This window comes from Enhydra lutris, unplaced genomic scaffold (genome assembly GCF_002288905.1).
Source record: "Enhydra lutris kenyoni isolate GAN:26980312 unplaced genomic scaffold, ASM228890v2 scaffoldscaffold9, whole genome shotgun sequence".
In the NCBI taxonomy this organism is placed as follows: Eukaryota; Metazoa; Chordata; class Mammalia; order Carnivora; family Mustelidae; genus Enhydra; species Enhydra lutris.
The window spans coordinates 56,378,374-56,398,651 of NW_019154093.1; the positions used below are offsets into that span (position 1 = coordinate 56,378,374).

A 20,278-nucleotide genomic window follows, 5' to 3' on the forward strand; every position below is an offset into this window, starting at 1 on the left:
TGCAGTTACATATTCTAATGGTTGTCCTGGGTGGAAATGTCTAAGCAGAGTTGCAGAAGACAACTGTAGGACATGCAGTAGTCCCTCTTCCTTGTTCCTTTGTGCTTTAAAAATTAAATAAAGTCAAGCGTACCATGAACATTTTCCTTTCTCCTTTTCAGTTTCCTGAAGCAAAAAACAACACAAAAATTAAGGGGTTTGGAAAAAATTCCTCTGTCTTACATTAATTACGGAACTAAATATCACAAAATTATGACCTTTCTTCCCTTAATAATTTGTAACTGGGGGAATATTTAGGTCATAAAACAATTTGGGGAGAATGGTATTCTGTGCAAAGGACATCTACTACCTTCTGTAAGAGCATCATTCATTTCCAGGTTTGGGGCACATATTTTGTCAAAAAACTAGAGCCAAACCTACCTCTCCCAGGCAGTTTTGGAGAAGAGAGGGAGTACAGGGAGAAGAGTGAGTTCCCAGAGTTAGTAATTTTGTCCACTGATCCCAGCCAGGCAAGTAGATCCCTGGAAAAAAACAGTACAGACCCCTTCCCAGCTACAGCTGTCTTATCCTCCTACTCCATCCTGCCCTTGTCTCCATACCTCTTTTTAGAGTTCCTGCAAGGATGTGGTTGGAGGGGAGGAAATTGTAGAGAAGTGAGTGGAAAAGAGCTCTTCAACACTCAGCATGAGATGTGGGTCAGAAATCTCCTTGGGTTGACCTTACCCATTTTCTAGTCTTCTTGCTTCCACTTGTTGGTTAAGTGACCTTAGAGAAGTACCCCTTGTCCTCATCTGAAAAATCAAAGGTTGGGATTAGAACTAGAAGATCTTCGAATGCCTTTTAAGACCTGACAACTGGGGTTCTCTTCTGTAACTCTTTGGTACAGCTTGAACTTTCTTCATCCAAGACAATGCAAAGCAGCTTGTGCTTTTCGTAGGGATCTGTTTTAAAAGATCCAGGCACTTTCCTTTCAAAACAACTCACTTTTCTAACTCATAGGTTTCTTTAAAAACAAGTATGGGGACTGATTGGTCAGAATAATGTGCTTCTAGGAATATCCGATGGTAGGAAGGTCATTGATTGATCAAATGCACTCTTGCTTTCTCCTTAAGGACTACATATTGGCCAGAGTATGACTCCAGATATTTTTCCTTCCTTCCTTCCCCCCTTCCTTTCTTTTTAACAGGCTTTAATCCACTTTCTTTTTCTTTTCTTCTCTTTTTTTTTTTTAGGTTTATTTATTAAAGAGAGAGAGAGAGAGATCACAAGCAGGTGGGAGGGATAGAGGGACAAGCAGATTCCCCGCTGAGTAGGGAGCCCGATGCAGGGTTCAGTTCCAGGGTCCTGGAATCCTGACCTGAACTGAAGGCAGATGCTTAACTGACTGAGCCACCCATGCACCCCACCTTATTTTTCCTGTATAAAACTGTGGTGGCCACAGTGGGAGCCAGGGTCCTCTGCACAGACTCTGGTGTGGTTCTATACAAGATGGTATGTGAATTCCTGATAGGGAGACTTGGTGCATACAGTCTCTTTCCAGAGTTCAGGGGTGAGATAGCTGTAGGTCTTGGAACTGGCATAAAAATGACCTCAGCCAAGTTGCCCAGGGTGGCCATGCAGCCCCCAGCTGGGGTGTAGCAGTTGTCACTACTGGCCATTGTCAGAAGATTCTTGGTCACAGGGGCTGGAGGCAGGGATAAGGTCCACGAGCACAGAGCCATAGCAACAGGTCACCTTGTATGGGACAGCATGGGCCTTGCCAACCTTGTTCCCCCCATGTGTGGGACAGTGTTGACCTTGTTCCCCCAGCCTCACTGCATGGGGGTGACGGATGGCCCCATGGATGGCAATGGCTACCTCCTCAGAGAACTTAACACCCCGAGGTATCTTTTGTGATCTCCAATGGCAATAAATGCCTTGAACCCAGTCCGCTGGCCCACACAAGGCTGCTTCCGCACAGGCATCATCTTCAAAATGCCGTCCTCGAGGGATCCTCTCAGGAAAAAAGTCAGTGATCTCAAATTTCTTGATGAGGAAGAAGAAGAGGTAGATCTCCTCTAGGAACTTGATCTTCATGTCCTTGACTAGGTGGTCCAGCTCAGTGACAGTGATCCTTTCCTTGTCCTCAGTCTTGACTTTGCCAGCTCTGTAGCCCTGGCCTCTTCACCCCACCCCTACCCCTGCAACACCAGTGTATCCATTTGGTGTTTTCTCTGCGAAGCAGCTACTTTCCTTTCTTTAAGCCTGATTTCAGCTAGCTCATTCTTCATCAGGACTGCGGATGGAACTGTACAAAAGGTGAAGTAAGCTTCTCTTTCAAGACAGGAGAGTGAGCCTATGTGCATTATCTCCCTGCTAAGACTCCCCTGGAATAAAAATAAACAGGTATGGAGAAAAGTGTATGAGGGGAAAGGATAGAAGCCAATGGAGCGGAGATTTAAAAAAAAAAAAAAATGTCTGAAAGATAAAGAGTGAAAGGGGAGGATTATGGTCGGATTAGGCAGAAAGTACCACAGGCTAGAATATACAAGGTAAAATGGCAATTAGAAACTTGAGAAAAAGCAAATTCTGAACAATGAAGTCACAGGCCACACATGAAGCAAACTACATCTAGGCATGAATATAAGCAGTTAACAGAGTGTAAGAAAAGGCAATCCATTTGACCTTGATGCTAGAAATAGCCTAATTTGAGAGACCCAGGGGTTATAACACTGGGTTCGTGGAAAATGTCATCCTAGTATATTAATGTTGAACAATGTTCCCATTGATGATAAAATATATACAGTATATTGGCTTGTTTCCATTATTTTATATTTTAATGAATTTTACCTTTTAAAACAGTTTTAGATTTACAGAAAGATGTAAAGCTAGCAGAGAGTTCCCCTATTATTAACATCTTAAAGATTTTTTTTTTATTGATTTATTTGACAGACAGAGATCACAAGTAGGCAGAGAAGCAGGCAGAGAGAGAGGGGGAAACAGGCTCCCTGTCGAGCAGAGAGCCTGACACAGCGCTTGATTCCAGGACCTCGAGATCATGAGCTGAGCCGAAGGCAGAAGTTCAAATCCCTGAGCCACCCAGGCACCCCTATTATTGGCATCTTATGTAAGTATTATCCATTTGTTCTAATCAATGAATGAATATTGATACATTGTCATTTACTAAAGTTCATGTTTTATCAGATTTCTTTAGTTTTTCCCCAGTGTCTTCTATTCCTATTGCATTTAGTCATCCTGTCTCTTCAGGCTCTATTTGGCTATAATAGTTTTTCAGGCTCTCTTTGTTTCTGATGACCTCGATAGGCTGAGGAGTACTGGCCAGGTATTCTGTAGAAAGTCCCTCATTTGGAATTTGTCTAATGTTTTCCTTATGATTAGATTGGGGTTGTGGGTTTTGCAGGGAACACCACAAAGGTCAGCCATTTTTGTCACATCAAACCAAGAGCACACCCTATCAACATGACTTATTGACTTAGCACTCTTATTGACCTTGATAACCTGATTGTAGCTGTGTTTGCCAGGTATTTCCAGTGTAAAGTTACCTGCTCCCCATTCACACTGTACTCTTTGGAAGAAAGTATATAGGCTTTTAACTTCTTTTTTTTTCCCCCCAAAGATTTTATTTATTTATCTGACAGAGAGAGAGAGCACAAGCAGGAGGAGCAGCAGGCCTCCCCGCTGAGCAAGGAACCCAATGCTGGGCTTAATCCCAGGACCTCAGATCATGACCTGAGCTGAAGACAGACACTTAATTGACTGAGCCACCAAGGCACCCCTAGGCTTTTAACGTCTAAAGTCAACCTGTAGACAAAGTAAAAAAGAATATTTTGTGGTTGCAATACAGAAGGTAAATATTAACAGTTTTGCTGGTGGTAAAGTGGTACTGACAACAATGAGAAGCAGAGAAGTGGAGCCATGGGAAGGGGCACAATACCTTCCATTCATAGAAGAGGAAACGCACAGATACTCTATTAAAAGAGATAGAAATTTGAGTCCTCATTTGAAAACATGAAAATTTAGTTTTAATAGAGGAAATAAAAAGCTATTATTTTATTGAAATTTGGAAGAGGATAGTGTGAGATACATGCTTATTTTCAAACTGTGGAATCAATTGCTATTCACTAAAGTTGGTAATGTAAGAAGAGAGGTAATAGTACAGTGGAAGGAAACGCCACATGATCTTACCCCAGATGACACCAGAGTTTTCACCTGTAAAGGGGACCCAAGCTAAGCAAGGAGAAGAGGAAAGGCTGTTGCTTTTCATTGGAAGTTCTTTTATACTGTTACATTTGTTACCGTGTGCACAAATTGTTTGCTTTAAAACCAGAGATGATGTGTAGGCGGGTGCCGGGACTTGTACTAGATCTCCTAGTATGACCCCTTTTGCTAACCCACCCTCGGTCATCCAAACCAAGCAGCCATTCACAGAAACCATGCTGCCATGGTTTTGTTGTGGCAGGAACCTTACTTCTGAGAAAGTAAAGGGGTAATCTTCTTAGGTCTTTGATTTGTAGGAAAGGCATTACCTTAAAAAACAACAACAACAACAACAAAACAAAACAAAACAAAACACCTCCTTTTGTTTCCCTTGAAATAAAGACTAGGAAGATTTCAGTTGCAAAAGAGAAATTGGCTTTAAGATGCATCAACTGCCTCTGGTTGAAAAGTATTGGCAGCCAGTGGAAATCCTCTGTGTTTCCTGTGTTTAGCATTTATACAACATGTTTCAGTTGAAAAGCCCTTTACTGTCATTAGTTAATTACCTCCCAAGGGCTGCAGGGTAGTTATAGGGAATATTGGAACCAAGCCAGCTTTTAGAGCTCTGAGATGTACAAGTGTCTGTACCAGCGCAATTCAGAGGTATTTGTTACACCATTTCCGACACATGAATCGATTGGTTAATGTGCGGCTATTCAATCTCTAAAGTTCCATTTCTAAACTTGACATCTTCTCAATAAGTACAAGTTATGGAAACAGAAGAGAACTTATTCCAATAGCATCTCTTGTAAGTATCTTGAAAATCAACAGTGGTAATGGTTTTAGGTTTATCATTAAATAAGAATCTCCAAAGTGAAGCCTAAATACTGGCATTTATTAAAAGTGCCTTGGATGATTCTAGAGTAGAGCCAGGCTTGAGAACCACTGACTTAAATGGCCAATCAAAGTGCCTTCCCTAATCCCCAACAATAATTTTATCTACAAGAAAAATGAAATACAACATTTGGCTAAGGAGAACTAATTGAAATAGATGTTACATCTTGTATTATATCAAATACATATTTTACATTATAAAAGTGCTAAAGGGGAACCCAGGTGACTCAGTTGGTAAGTGTTTTGTTTTGTTCTGTTTCTTGGTTTTGGCTCAGGTTGTGATCTCAGGGTTATGAGATCAAGCCATGCGTTACGCTCTGTGCTCAGTGCAGAGTCTGTTTAGAATGTCTCCCTCTCCCTCTGCCCCTCCGCCTCCCACTCAATAAATAAATAAATAAATGATTTTTTAAAAAAGTGCTAAAGAAATTTGGAGAATATAGAAGAGTAAGTATGTAAAAATTGAATACAGAAAGAATCACTGTTCATGTTTTACCATTTTTCTTTCTGTTTTATCTCTATGCTTTGTCTTTTAAAAAATTATTGGCATTGCTGGGGCGCCTGGGTGGCTCAGTGGGTTAAGCCTCTGCCTTTGGCTCAGGTTGTGATCTTGGGGTCCTGGGATCAAGCCCCACGTCGGGCTCTCTGTTTGGCGGGGAGCCTGCTCCACCCCCCTCCCTTACTTGTGATCTCTGTCAAATAAATAAATAAATAAAATCTTAAAAAATTAAAAAATTTATTGGCATTGCTGTTATCAGATTCCATAAACAATTTTGCATCTTGTTTTTCAAGTTTGCCATTATAAGCATTTTCCACTGTTCTGTGCTTTAAAAGATCATCTCTAAAAACAAAATATACTGGAATGAGGCAAACAGGGGAATTTATATCCACAATTGACCCAAAATAGAAATTCGGGTACTTTCAAAGAGGCTCTCAGGAATATTCTCTACTCCATGTCCCTTTAGAACACTTCAGACCAACAGGAACTAGATAGACAGACACGTGCTCCGTTTCTGCTGTCAAACCTTGACTATATTTGGTGTGTGGTGCCCTCTACTGGGTGTCCTGGGACTGTGCCCTTTTTCGGCTGCTAAACTGTTGGCTAAGAAAAGGGTTAGATTGTATGTGTACATGGCTGAATTTTGTTTGTTTTTATTTTTTATTTATATTTGTTTCCCTAATATGGAATTGAAGTTATTTAAATATAGGAGCTGATTGCGGATCTGTTTCCTTCTTATTCATCCAACAACATTTTAAAGTCTACCATGTGCCAGGCAGGTGCTAGCGCAAAGATGAGATCTTCACCTTCAGGTGGCTCATTATCTAGTGGGAGTGTCACAGTCAGGTGGGATAATCTACTTACTGAGTCCTGGACAGTCCAATGGGAGAACTTGACTCCATGTAGATCCTGGCTCTCCTCTCTCTTCAATGAAGCACGCAGCTTTGGGAGAGACACATGTAGCAGAACCAGGAAGAAAGGGGACACCTTCCTAGCAGGGCAGAGCCACCAAATCAATTCTGGCAATCAGTGGAGTTGACAGATGACACAGACAGCTTGCTTTACATTTACTCAGAAGATTAAAATTTGTGGTGGGCTAAACACATTAAGAAGATAAAATGAGTGGCAATAACTCAGATATTTAATTGAGCTCCTAGAAGGGAATAAACCTAATTTTCATAGAAATGTATATTTTCTATAATACATACCTAAGGAAGAAAGGCAACGCTTACATTTTGAAGGTTTCTTTTTTTTAAGATTTTATTTGTTTATTTGACAGACAGGGATCACAAGCAGGCAGAGAGGCAGGCAGAGAGAGAGGAGGAAGCAGGCTCCCCGCGGAGCAGAGAGCCCGATGTGGGGCTCGATTCCAGGACCCTGGGATCATGATCTGAGCCGAAGGCAAAGGCTTTAACCCACTGAGCCACCCAGGTGCCCCTCTATTTTACTTTTAATGGAGGGAAAGAGAGAGGTGGGGAAAGGAGTAGAGGGAGAGGGAAAGAATCTTAAGCAGGCTCTATGCCCAGAGTGGAGCCCAACATGGGGCTTGATCTCATGACCCTGAGATCATGACCTCAGCCCAAATCAAGAGTGGGTCCCTTAACCGACTGAGCCACCAGTTACCCCAAACTGCTACATTTTAAAAGCAATTTTGCTTTTGGAATTTTACTTTGCTTTTGTGGAAAAGAAAATGCATATGAAACTAATTGAGTTCTTCTAATCTGAGGAAGGTCTAAAGCACAGGACAAAGTGGGGAATCTTTAAAGTGGTTATGATCCCTTCTTTGCTACATACTCTCTTTGACTGCGTTAGGTACTGTTACGCAAGATGATCTGTAGATTGGCAAAATCTCTCTTCTTTTTTACCTGAGCACCTTGATGATGACATTGGGTCTACAAGGTTGGCTCCATATGACAATAGACCTAAGCATGACTGTATAATATTTGTCAGGAATATAGAATCAACAATTGCTCATTGTACAGTCTTGGACAAGCAACTTAATTTTTCTCTTTAACTTCCCTCATTTGGAAAGGATATAATCCAGCTTATTTAAAAGAGGAGAACTAAGGCATGTAAAAGCTTCCATCAAAACATTTGGCACATAATAGCTGCTCAGCAGAGCATGATCAAGATGCATGTGTGGGCTCTGGAGCGAGGCTGCTTGCGTTTGAATCTTGGCTCTACTCTCTGTCTCAGTGGTGTGACCTTGGGCAAGTAACTTTACCTTTCTTGTCTCAGTTTCCTTATCAGTAAAGTGGGTGACAGTACTACCTACATTTTGGGTAGATAAAATGAGTTAACACATGTAAAGTGCTTTGAAACATTTATTAATATATAGGGTTTAATAAAAGCTAATTATTATTTTAATTGCTATTCCTTTTAGCTTTGAGAGACACCTGCATCTTTGCGAAGTTGCATATTAAAATCAAGAGACATCATCTTGTCCTATGTATAAAACACAACCATTCAGTGCTATCAACACCAGCTGTTTTCATCAGCTTTCTATTGCCATGGGCTCTGTAACCAGCTCTCCTTTGATAAATCCCACAGTAGGAATTACTTTGTTTATGTTAAGTTTGGCTGCTTTACTTTAAGATAGTCATTTTCAGTTCTTGACTTCCCTGAGTATTTATGAATTCCATAAAGAACATGGGGAGGAGGACGCCTGGGTGGCTCAGTGGGTTGAGCCGCTGCCTTCGGCTCAGGTCATGATCTCAGGGTCCTGGGATCGAGTCCCGCATCGGGCTATCTGCTCGGCAGGGAGCCTGCTTCCCTCTCTCTCTCTCTCTCTGCCTGCCTCTCTGTCTACTTGTGATCTCTGTCAAATAAATAAATAAAATCTTAAAAAAAAAAAAAAAAAGAACATGGGGAGGAAGAAAGAGTTATTTGGAGCAAATCAGGAAAGCATCATGACTTTGTCACCCTATAGTCACTTACTCTCCAAAATCATAAAATCATAAGATGCTGTGCTTTTTTTTTTTTTTTTTTGCAGATGAAGCTCTGAGCATTTAATTTCAGTCTCATTAGGTATTTTCTTCAGTGGTGATTTTGTTGTCTCTCCTTAACACACAGTACCAATGTGCTACCTATAGGCCACCTAAAAAGGGTACAAAGGAGGGTCTCCAAAGAATCTGAATAAAGAGTTAGACAAGGTTATAACTAACTCACTACAAGAATCCAACTATGCTAATCGCTATTAAGGTGACATGGAAGGAAGGGGTTTAAAAAGAGGTCCCGTGATTATTGAACCTTGAAGAATGGCAGAGGAGGAGAGGGACTGCAATAGAAGTGGAGAGAACAAGGTGAGCAGGGGCTTGTGAAAATGCATGGCTTGTCTGGGGAGCAGCAGATGGTTCCGTGTTGCTGGAGCAGAAGGTGTGTGGGTGGGGGCTTAGGAGATGAGGAACAGAGGCCCCTGGTTCCTCAGGGGGTCCACTTACCCAGTTCTTCTCAGGTTCTAGGGAAGGAGGTGGTGGGGCTTCTCTAACAGTTCCCTCAGGATCAGGTCTTAGGGGTACCCCCCCCCCCCCCCGCCCCGTTGCCTCCTTCTCCCTGCAGGCTTCTCTTGACCTCACACCACATATCCTTTTAACCTCTGCACTTAAACAAAACAAAACAAAACAAAACATAGTCTCTTCTCTTTTTCAATAGGCTTTGCTGATCTGGTGTTGACTAACCTGCCGCCTGTTGCGAAATGAATGGAAAATGTAAGGGCCTAAGACTTTGTGCAAAACACTGGCCCCTCAGGATAAAAATCTAAGCCTAAGCAAGTGGGAACAGACCCAGGAGCCTGGATAGTTTCTGGAGAATAAGAAAGAGATAACAACGAAGGAAGAAAATGATGTTTGGCACATGGTTGGTACTCAATCAATATTTGTTCGATGCAGAAATTAAGGGATGACTTGATGGACTGTCAGGTATTGCAAGGTGTCTCAGGTCTTGTGGGGTAACTCAGGTATTGCCACCTCTGTCAGAAACTTCCTGTTTGGGAAAGAGGAAGGACGGGGAGAAGATATCCGTGTATTCTGGCTCTCCAAGCATTTGTTCTGAGGCCAGATTTCTTCTGGAGTGAGGAGTTCCTTGACCAGTAGTTTTCTCTTTCAGAAAAGAAAGAAGTGCGTGTGTGTGTGTGCATGCACGCACATGCAAATAATACACAAATACAAATAGTGACCCACTTATTTATTCCTTACCCTCATGACAAGACCCGAATACCACAGGTTAGAAACCATCCCTTTGCCATGATGTAAAAAAAAAAAAAAAAGTAAAAAACGTCAAGAGTGCTCACTTGGACTTGATAAACATATGTGCTCAGCACTTAGGATACAAAGAAGACTTGGTTCTAAGCTCAAAGGGCTTTTAATGTGGATAGACATAAAGCCAAACAGAGTATTTTATGCAAGGGAGATAGTGTTCTATCAGTGCTTAGCTCAGGGCCTTGCTACTGCCAGTATGGTTGGACCAGCAGCAGCAGCAGCAGCCGCATCTCCTGGGAAACCTGTGAGAAATGCAGACTCTTTGGCTCCAACCCAGACTGACTGAATGTGAATCTGAGTTTTAATGAGATTGCTAGGTGAATCATTTAAGTACTGGCCTAGTGTGTGGGGTTGGGATGTGGGAGCATTTCTTAGAGGAAGTAAATCCTGAGCTATGTTTTGAGAATGAGTAGGATTCACTGGGTGGTATAACAAGCAGCTAGAAAAGCGTAAGTAAAAGTTTAGGGGCATGAAGAAGCGTAGGGATGTTTGGGGACTTAAAATTGCTCACCAAAAAGGAGACAGTATGGGAGAGGAGGAGGGAGAAATGGAGGAAGATGGCAGCTTAGGCAGTGGCCAGATCCTGCTGCACATGCTCTAGGTTTCGGAGCTTGGCCTTGGCCTAATCCATAACAAGACCCTTGATGACATGTTCAGATTTGTGTTTAGAACACTGCAGCCCTGAGAAGCCTGAGAAGGTCAAGGCCAATGGGCAGAAAAATGATTTAGGAAGCTACAGCAATAGTGTGGGAGGGAGAGAATGAGAGTTGTGCAGGTACCGTAGGTAGTGCTGTGGGAATGGAGAGAAGGGAACAAGTTTAAGAAATTTTAAGAGGTAATAAGCAGATGAAAGACTTCAGTGTGGATGGGGGAGGGAGGATGGGAGAAGCCTGTGTCTTGACGAGATGAATCGTGCAGGCTTCCGGCTAGGATTAGTGGGTGGTTGCTCATGACACCACTAAAAGAGATGAAAGAATAGAGGAGGATGAACAGGTTTGAGAAGGAAAATTATGAGTTCAGTTTTCAACATGTTCAGCTCAGGTGAATAGAAAACATGTATAGGAGGGAGGAAAAAAAAAAGGAAGAGAATAAGGTTGGAGAACTGGGTGGATCAATCGGGGTGGAGAAGGGAAGTGATGAGGAAGAAACAATGCCCTGTGAAGGTTTGGGGCTATAGTAATGCACATAATGTATCTGCAATTTTGTTCTCCAGTCCTATTTCCACAGGCTGCTATTATGGAACTTGGTTCCAGCAACTGATTGGACCCTAAAGAAGAGAAAATGGTTTTGATTCATGGTTTCCCATCTTGTGATCAACCCGTTGTTGGCACTATTTGCTCTACTACAAAAGAAAAAAAAAAAAAAAAAAAAAGGAAAGAAAGAAAAGAAAAGAAAGGGGCGCCTGGGTCGTTGGGTCGTTGGGCGTCCGCCTGGGATAGACCCTGCATCCAACTCCATCTTCAATGGGAGATCTGCTTCTCCCTTTCTCACTCGCTGGCTTGTGTTCCCCCTCCAGCTGCCTCTCTGTCAAATAAATAAATAAAATCTTAAAAAAAAAAAAAGAAAGAAAGAAAAAGAAAAAAAAAAGAAGGAAAGAAAGAAAAGAAAGAAAAAAAATTAACCTGGAGTTAAGCTACTGCAGGATCAGAAGGAACAATTTTTTTTTTCCATATTGCCCTGTGGGGTGAATAATTTTGCCTACTTCCCCAACGCTACTTCCAAAGTGGCAGTAACACGTTATCAATATGTGTGAGGGTTTGTGCATGGTCATTCTTCAAGCTCTTGGCGACTTCTGTCACAAATCTTCCCTGTCTTTGAAATTTTACAGCCCCTTTTTTATTTTGCACCTTAAAATTCAGAAACTGGTAATAACTTGTCTTGGATCATTCCCGTAATTATTTCCTATTCAGCAATCGGTTCTCCTCGGCTCACACAAGTTTTAAAAAATCGTCCCGCACTTATGCATCTCCACGGCAAAAAACCCGTTAAGTACTTTAACATTTTCTGTACAGTCGTCACCAGCCAATAAAAAGCAAAAGGTCGACACGTGGTTTATTAGTTTGGGCAGGAGGAAGGCATTCCGATCCAATCCTTTCGCTCTTGCCAGGATCAAACATGGCGGGCCGTAGCCAGAATTTCCCGAACACCCAGTTCGCTTTTCCGTGACCCTAGCCAGTCTTCAGCGCTTCTCTTTCCACCTTCCTTCCTCCTCCGACTTTCGGAGAGGGTCAGCACCCTGCAGCGTGACAGCCGACCTGCTTCCCGCCCCCACCCGAGAGTCCGCCCACCAGCCCGCGCCAACCAATCGCAGGCCGCGCTGCTGCCGCTGGCAGCGCCGGCCGGCCCCGCCCCTCCGCCTCACTGTGGCCTGCGGCTCCCGGGCCGGTAGCGCCGCTTTCGGTCGCGCGGACTGGTGGTGTGGAACCGCGGGTCTCGGGTGTTCGCCGCCTGCCACAGTTCTGCCCAGCGCCACCGAGCCCGTGAGCCCCGAGCCTCCGCCATGGACTTCGAGGACGGTAAGCAGAGCTTCTGGCTGGTCGCCGCGGCGGGCGGGAGGCCGGGTGGCCGCCCCGGGGGTCTGTTTACGGTCTCAAGATGGCCGTGTGGGCTTTGTTCTGCGGGCCCGGAGGCCGCCCGCCCGCCGCGGGCCCAGTGCCCGGAATCGGCCTGTGTGGGGACCCGCGCGCCCTGTCACGCCGGCCCGGCGCCCGCTGCCGCCGGAGACCTGGGAGTTCCGTGCCGGCCTCGGTGCGGGGAAGGGCGCGCCCAAAGCGCCACGGCCTCGGGAGTGGGGCCCAGACTCGCGCCTCGGACTGGCCCCGGCCGCGGTGCGTGGAAATTGCCCCGGCGCCTCCAACTCCCCGGTGTCGGGCAGAGAGGAGAGTGGGGCTTCCCCCGTCTCGACTCACGGCCGCCCCACGGGGCGGCGACCCAGCTCGTCCGTTTCGTAAATCCTCTACCCGGTGGCTTCTTAGCAATTTTCAGAGGCCCGATCGCAGTGAGGTTTCTTGGCTTCGTTTAAGCTGAGTTTAAAGGGCGTCTGTAAGTGACAAGTACAGGTAGATATCTGTACAGAATGGAAATAAGCTGTTACCCGTTGGCAAGCTAGGTTGTCTATTCACCAGAATTATCTGGTCGTTAATCCCTAATCTGAAATACTTCTGTGAACCAAAGCATTTTTCTTCTGGATTGTGTATGGATGGGACTTAAGTTAGTCAGAATTCTGGCACAGCCTCACATGTCCTTCAAATTCAGTACTGTGCCCAGCCGCCTGGGTTAGACTTACCGTTTAAATAAACTGTATTTCAGCAATGCCTTTCAGTCGTCTCTCACGCTGGTTCTGTAAACCATTTTCACGGGCTCACAAAGTAAAATTAATTTGGTCTTCACCTTGTCTTCGGAACTTGCCTAACTTTTATAGGAATCGGTGTCAGAATGCGTCCCTAATGTCAGCATTAGGGAGAGGGAAGAAGGGTTTGAATGGTTAAACTGGACTTAATCCTCAGTAGCCAGACGTTTCTAATAAAACAGATCGACTAACTAGTTGTAAGTCACATACCCAGCCAAAACCCAATCTTCTTTAACATTGTAGTTAGTGTGATCTCAGCATGTGAGTCTGACTAGATGATCTGTGGATCTTTGATTTGATTTCATGCCACAAAGAATTAAAGCTGCCAAATCTAAGTATGTGAAAGGATACTAGAATAACCCTTTTCTGAATCTTTTTAAATTACTTTCAAATAGGAAGTTCAGCTCTTAAGAGTAGCGCACTGATGTTTTTGTTTTGGTTGGACTGAGTGATTTTGATAATAGATACCTTTAAACTATGAATATTTGAGTGCCAAAGCTAGGAATGAAACTTAAAACAAAACAAAACATAATTGTGTTTTCATGCCAAGGTTTAATGACACCCAAGGTACAGCAGCAGCCCCTAGTTGGGGGGAGGGAACAATGGGAGTGGTGTCTCCCCGCCCCCACCCCAACCCCACCCCGCCCCCACCCTACCCCCTCCCCACCCCCACCCCCGCTGGAGAATCCATTTTCTGTAGAGAATTGAAAAACAATAAAACTTAGTATGTTTGCTTTTATTGTCACCATGTGCCTACAATTCCAAACAGTGTCAGTAATAAAATTATAAACAGTGTCAGTGAGAAAATACTCCCCCTCTCTCTTGCTTCCTCTTTGCCTATCCTGCTATATTTGGGAGTGGAATTTGACTAACAGTATATCTGAATCTAATCCTATGTAGTGTAGCTGGATTCTGTTGTATCCGAGTGATCACTATATTAATTTCCTTTCTTTTAGTATTTATTGGTAAAATTAATTAAATAATTTAACGATTATCAAGTCAGTTTTGACGGAAATTGCCAATATGGTTTTTGGTGATGCCACATCCTGGATAGATAGGCACAGATATACATATGTGCATATGCATTCTGCAATAACATCTTGAAAACCTTAGCAAATAGGTAAAAGAACTATATTAACTTTGAAAAAATTATATGTTACATAGAATCAATTCTCAGGTGGCCCTTTTTGCAATGGTTGATACATAATTTAATCTCTCTGGCTTCCCTTTGTTACCCTGTATATATCAGTACGGGATTCCTCTTTTGTCAGTTATTATATATTAGGTTTTATAAGCTAATTTTTACATTATTGTAATTTTTTTTTTTTAAAGATTTTATTTATTTATTTGTCAGAGAGAGAGAGGGAGAGCGAGTGAGCACAGGCAGACAGAATGGCAGGCAGAGGCAGAGGGAGAAGCAGGCTCCCTGACGAGCAAGGAGCCCGATGTGGGACTCGATCCCAGGACGCTGGGATCATGACCTGAGCCAAAGGCAGCTGCTTAACCAACTGAGCCACCCAGGCGTCCCTACATTATTGTAATTTGGATGATAAACCTGCCTCTTGGGGAGATAGTGAAGAGGAAAAGATCTATGTTTTCCCATATAAAATATTTGTAATTATTTATACCCCATTTTTACAGATAAGTGAGTTAATGAGATTTTTAAAAATTGTGTTTGATTTGAATAGATGAGTATGTAATTTCAGATTTTTGCCAATATTGTACTAATTCCTTTCTGTTAAATGTGTCTTCATAGATTACACACACTCTGCTTGCAGAAATACTTATCAGGGCTTTAATGGTGAGTATCCTCTTTCGTTTGTTCTTAAATATGTTAAGTGAATGCATTTCAGTTTTTCTCTACACACACATAAAGTAACAATGTAAAAAGTCAGTTCCACCTTGTTTCAGTCATTGTGTTGTCTCTTGATGTATCACTGCTCTGTGTTAATGTTGTCATACTATGTATAGTATTTGAATTAGGGAATTTGGAATCAGAAAAAGTTAGGACTATTCAGATTAGTTTGACTCTTTGTTTTATTTGAATTATGATTTCTTTAATTTATTCCAAAAGGAAGAAACTAGCTGAGTTATTTTTGCCGAAGGAGAGGCTTTGGTATTGAATAATGTAGATTAAGTGGATTATTGGCTTGGTTTTACATTCCTTCTAATGTAATGCATTTTGACCTTGTTTTTGAGGTCATTTGCTTTAATGTGTCAAAATGTGTTAGTATATAAAGAGCTGTCTAGAGGAGCACATAAAGAAGCCTGATTATTTATTGACTTGAGTGTGACGTTAGAATTGTGACTACAGAACTAGATAAAATCAGAAGAGGTATGCAGAATACAATTGGATGTTATTTTGATAGTTATTAAAGTTAAGACTCTGCCAGGCAGGATGATAACATATAAGAATGTGGAACAATTCAGTGAGGTTAAAAAAGGACCCGAGAGTGGAAATAAATATCCTGATTGCCAGAAAATGGAAAATTCAACTGTTGTACAGAATATAATATATTCATAAAATAAAACTGAAGCAAATGTATTCCTAAATAAAGCTGTGCCGTTTTGTGAAAATAATTACTATCCAATTAATTTCTTTGTATCATCTCTAAGAGTTTAGAGAAACTTTGTACTTGATGTGAGCTAGAAAGGCTCAAGATCTGGGAAGGGGTCAGGATATATTGAATGTTGGAGAATATAGTTTTGTTTTGTTTTGTTTTTTAACTTTTATTTTTTTATTTTTATTTTTTTAAAAGATTTTATTTATTTATTTATTAGAGAGAGAGACAGTGAGAGAGAGCATGAGCAAGGAGAAGGTCAGAGGGAGAAGCAGACTCCCCATGGAGCTGGGAGCCCGATGCGGGACTCGATCCCGGGACTCGGGGATCATGACCTGAGCGGAAGGCAGTCGTCCAACCAACTGAGCCACCCAGGCGTCCCTTAACTTTTATTTTTAAGTAATCTCTACATCCAGCCTGGGACTGGAACCTACAGCCCCGAGATCAGGAGTTACACCCTCTACCAACTGAACCAGTCAGGCCCCCCTGAAGAATATAGTTTCTTTCTTTGTTTTTTGTTTTTTTAAAGATTTTATTTATTCATTTGAGAGAGAAAGAGAGAGAGAGAGAGAGTGTGTGCACAAGTGGGGGGAGAGGTAAAAGGAGAGGGAGAAGCAGACTCCCCACTGAGTTGGGAACCCAGTGGATTGGGGGGGCTCCATCCCAGGACCCAGAGATCAGGACTCAAGTTGAAAGCAGATGCTTAGCCGACTAAGCCACCCAGTTGCCAAGAATACCGTTTTGAACAGGAGAGTGACATAATAAAATTAACAAAGGAAGTTTGATTTGTATCCATACTTAGGTAGATTGAAAACTGGAAAGTTAGGAGTGCCTGGCTGGTTCAGTCAGTCAGTAGAGCATGTGACTCTTGCTCATGAGGTTGTAGGTTCAAGCCCCACGTTTGGTGTAGAGATTACTTAAAAATAAAACCTTAAAAAAAAACTAAAACAGAAAATTAGCTAAAAAACATTTCATAAATTTGGTTGTTAAGATTTAAAGACCCTGAACTTGGGAGATGACAAAATTAATTTTTTATTTAAAGATTTTATTTATTTACTTGAGGGAGAGAGCACAAGTGGGGGAGAGGGGCAGAAGGAGAGGGAGAAGCAGACTCCCCGCTGAGCAGGGAGCCTGAGTTGGGGTTAGATCCCAGAACCTCAGGACAATGACCTGAGCCAAAGACAGATGCTTGACTGACAGAGTCAGTTAAGGCACCCAACAATAATAATTTTTTAAAATATTAAGATGTTTCTAGAGAAAATTAGCAGAACTTGCAAGCTGACTAGTAGTGAGTAGAACATTGAGAAGGACGAATAAAATGGGTCCAGGATTTTAAACTGGAATGAGTAGGACTAATACTTTTACCAAAGAGAGATATTTGGAATGATAGAAGGCTTCATTTTCTAGTAGTGTTTACCAAAGAGTTGGGACTTAATGTCTAAATGTAGGACTTTGAAATGCAGAATCATACCAGGCCAGAAGTTTGTTCTCTTAATGTACAGTCATCATGCTATATGTAATATCCCCGTGACTTACTTTTTTATAGCTGAATATTTGTACCTCTTGATTCCCTTTGCCCAATCCATCCTCCCCTTTAGTAACCACCAGTTTGTTCTTTATATCAATAAGCTTGTTTTTGTTTGTTTGTTTTGTTTGTTTAGATTCCACATACATGTGAAATCATACAGTCTTTGATTTTCTTTGTAACTTCTTTCACTTAGCATAATGCCCTCAAGGTTCATTAATGTTGTTGCAGATAGTAAGATTCCATTCCTTTTTATGGCTTGAGTCCTATTCATTGTATATCTGTACCCATCTTCTTTATCTAGTCATTCTTCAGGGGGGCCTTAGGTTGTTTCCATATCTTAGCTATTGTAAATAAAGCTGTAGTGAACATGGGGGTACATATATCTTTTCGATTCATGTCTTACTAATGTTATGATTTTCATTTTTTTCTCTTAATGTAAGTTCCAACATTGTGATTGTTAGATTCCCCTGGAGAGGTTTTTCAAAGTATATCTGTTCAGGTCATACCCTAGTCCTCTTGAATCTTAATTTTGGACAAGTGGTCCCTGGTTATGCATGTTATAAAAAAGTACTCTGAATGATTTTGGAATGCAGTGCTGGTTAAAGATCATTATTTGACATTATTTTGAGGTCTAGGTTATCTACATTTTACAAATGAGGAACTTATTTCCAGAGACATAATTTGACTTCATTTAACAAATATTTCTTGAGTGAATGCTGTGTATCAGATACTATTTTAGGAGCCCATATTCTTGCCCTTGGAGGGAGCATGCTAGTTGGGTGAAATGAAAAGTAAACAAGATAAAGAAGTAACATATGTTGTATGTTAGATGGTAATGATTGTTTAGGAGAAAAATGACAGAGGGGAGGGGGGGTAGTGGTGGTGGTTTGGTTGTGTGTGTGTGTGTATGTGTTGGGGAAGGTCTTATTAAGGAGGTGACATTTGAGCATAGATTTGAGGAGGTGAGGATGCAAGCCATGGGGCTGTCTAGAGGGAGAATGCTGTAGACTTTAAAAAATAAAAGATGTGTAGTTATCAAATGAAGGCAACGATACAATTAATTGTTAGCATTGTATTTTTCAGTGACTGAGATGAAGTGAAAGGTACTGGAAAATATGTCAAGTTCCAAATTTCCTCCATATCATTTCTTAGAAGGAAGTTTTATTTCCAGTGTTTCCATGTTTCCTTTCTGCTTCATTATAACTTCTTATATAAATAGCTGACAAAAAAGAGAGAGCATTCCAGATAGAGGGAAAGTAGGAATAAAGGTAGAGTTGAGTGCATTGTGGTTCAGAGAGACTTAAGAAGAATAGTTTTTTTGTTTTTTGTTTTTTTGTTTTGTTTTGTTTTGTTTTTTCCAAGTAGGCTCCATGCCCAGTGTGGAGTCCAGCATGGGGCTTAAACTCATGATCCTGAGATCAAGACCTGGATGCTTAACTAACTGAGCCACCCAGCCTCTCCTACCCTAGACTTAAGAATGTTTTGACTAGAGCATATGATACTTGCCGAACAGTCTTAAGACAAGGTTAAGAGTAGTGAGAGTTGTAGCCAAAGGCATTGAAAAATCAAAGATAATTTGTTTATATCTAAGAGAGAGAGTAGGAAATAAAGACTTGAAAGAATGGAGGGATTGAGAGGTACAGTTAACAGAGGAAGAACGTTCCAGGCAGGGGTGCCAAAATGGTTGTGTACTTACTGTATTTCTAGGGACAGCAAGGGGCCTAGTATACCTGGAGAAGTGGTAAGGGTTTGGAATAGTAGATGATGAAGTTAAGAAGTGATGGGCTGGATTATATAGGGCAAGATTTCTCAACTTCGGCAGTATTGACATTTTGGACTAGATAATTCTCTGTTTATGGGGGATGTCTTGTGCATTTTAGACTGTTTAGCTGTATCCTTAGCTTTTGCACTAGATGTGAGCAGCACCCACCCTTCGGTTTTGACAACCAAAAGTGCTTTCAGGCATTGTCAGATGCCCCCTGGAGGGCAAAATTGTCCTTGGTTCAGAGCCACTATATAGGGCCTTACAGATTATTTAAAGCCTTGGCTTTTACTTTGAGTGAGATGGGAAGTCACTGGAAGTTACTAAGCATTAATATGATTTAAACTTAGACTTTAACAGAATTATTTTGGCTATTTTCTTCAGAATAAACAGAAAGGGAGGAAAAGTGGAAGTAGGAAAACTAGTTAGGAGGCTGTTGCAGTAATGTAAGAGAGATGCTTGTGGCCTGTAGCAGGATGCCAGTAATGTGGATTTTGGTGAAAAGTGGTCCCATTGAAGACTTCGTGTCATACAACTCTAAGTCTTTTGATCCTAAGTCAGATATTTTTTCCCGTTATGCTCCTCAGTGACTTCCTTGTGATTTAATTGTAACTGAGTTGTAACATTTGTTGAGCTTATTTGTATGATAGAGTGATCAAAACAATGGAATAGATTTTTTTTAAAGATTTTATTTATTTATTTATTTGAGAGAGAGAGAGAGGGAGGGGGGGAGAAGGGAGAAGGTCAGAGGGAGAAGCAGACTCCCTGCGGAGCTGGGAGCCTGATGCGGGACTAGATCCTGGGACTTCAGGATCATGACCTGAGCAGAAGGCAGTGGCTTAACCAACTGAGCCACCAAGGTTCCCACAGTGGAATAGATTTAATTTAAAACATTAGGTCTGTTTTATTTTTGAGTGAATTAGTTTCATTTAATATTAATAGTAAAGATACAATGTTATGTTCTTAACAGTTTTAAAGTGATTTTTAAGTTCATTTGGCAACCTGGAAGAATATTGTTTATATATAAGCAGTCATCTTATAGATTACATAGAGTACAAAGACTTTTCCTTCTTCTCTTTTTAATTAACTGAATGATAACAGTAGTATGAACAATAAGCCAAAGTCATCGCTATGTAAATAAGATAGCTCTCTTAATTTTTGTGTACTCCATGATGCCTGGCAGAATGTGGGTGTTCAGTAAATATTAGTAATTTATGACTCCATAGTGAAATAAA

The 20,278-nt window shown here is 41.6% G+C and overlaps 1 protein-coding gene and 1 pseudogene across 5 annotated transcripts in view; one reads left to right on the forward strand and one right to left on the reverse strand.

The window, feature by feature from the left end:
* Positions 1-1,407: 1,407 nt before the first annotated feature.
* Positions 1,408-12,345, reverse strand: LOC111142919 (annotated as a pseudogene).
* LOC111143182 (zinc finger protein 326) overlaps positions 12,213-20,278 on the forward strand; it is a 35,462-nt gene continuing 27,396 nt past the window's right edge. For 3 of the 5 annotated variants that reach the window (XM_022496703.1, XM_022496704.1, XM_022496705.1), the window contains exons 1-2: positions 12,241-12,359; positions 14,949-14,993. In XM_022496703.1, coding sequence (XP_022352411.1) covers positions 12,344-12,359; positions 14,949-14,993 — 61 coding nt within the window. In that variant the 5' untranslated portion in view covers positions 12,241-12,343. Of the gene's footprint in view, positions 12,360-14,948; positions 14,994-20,278 lie in introns of all 5 variants that reach the window. The other 2 variants (XM_022496709.1, XM_022496708.1) reach the window with 1 other exon arrangement.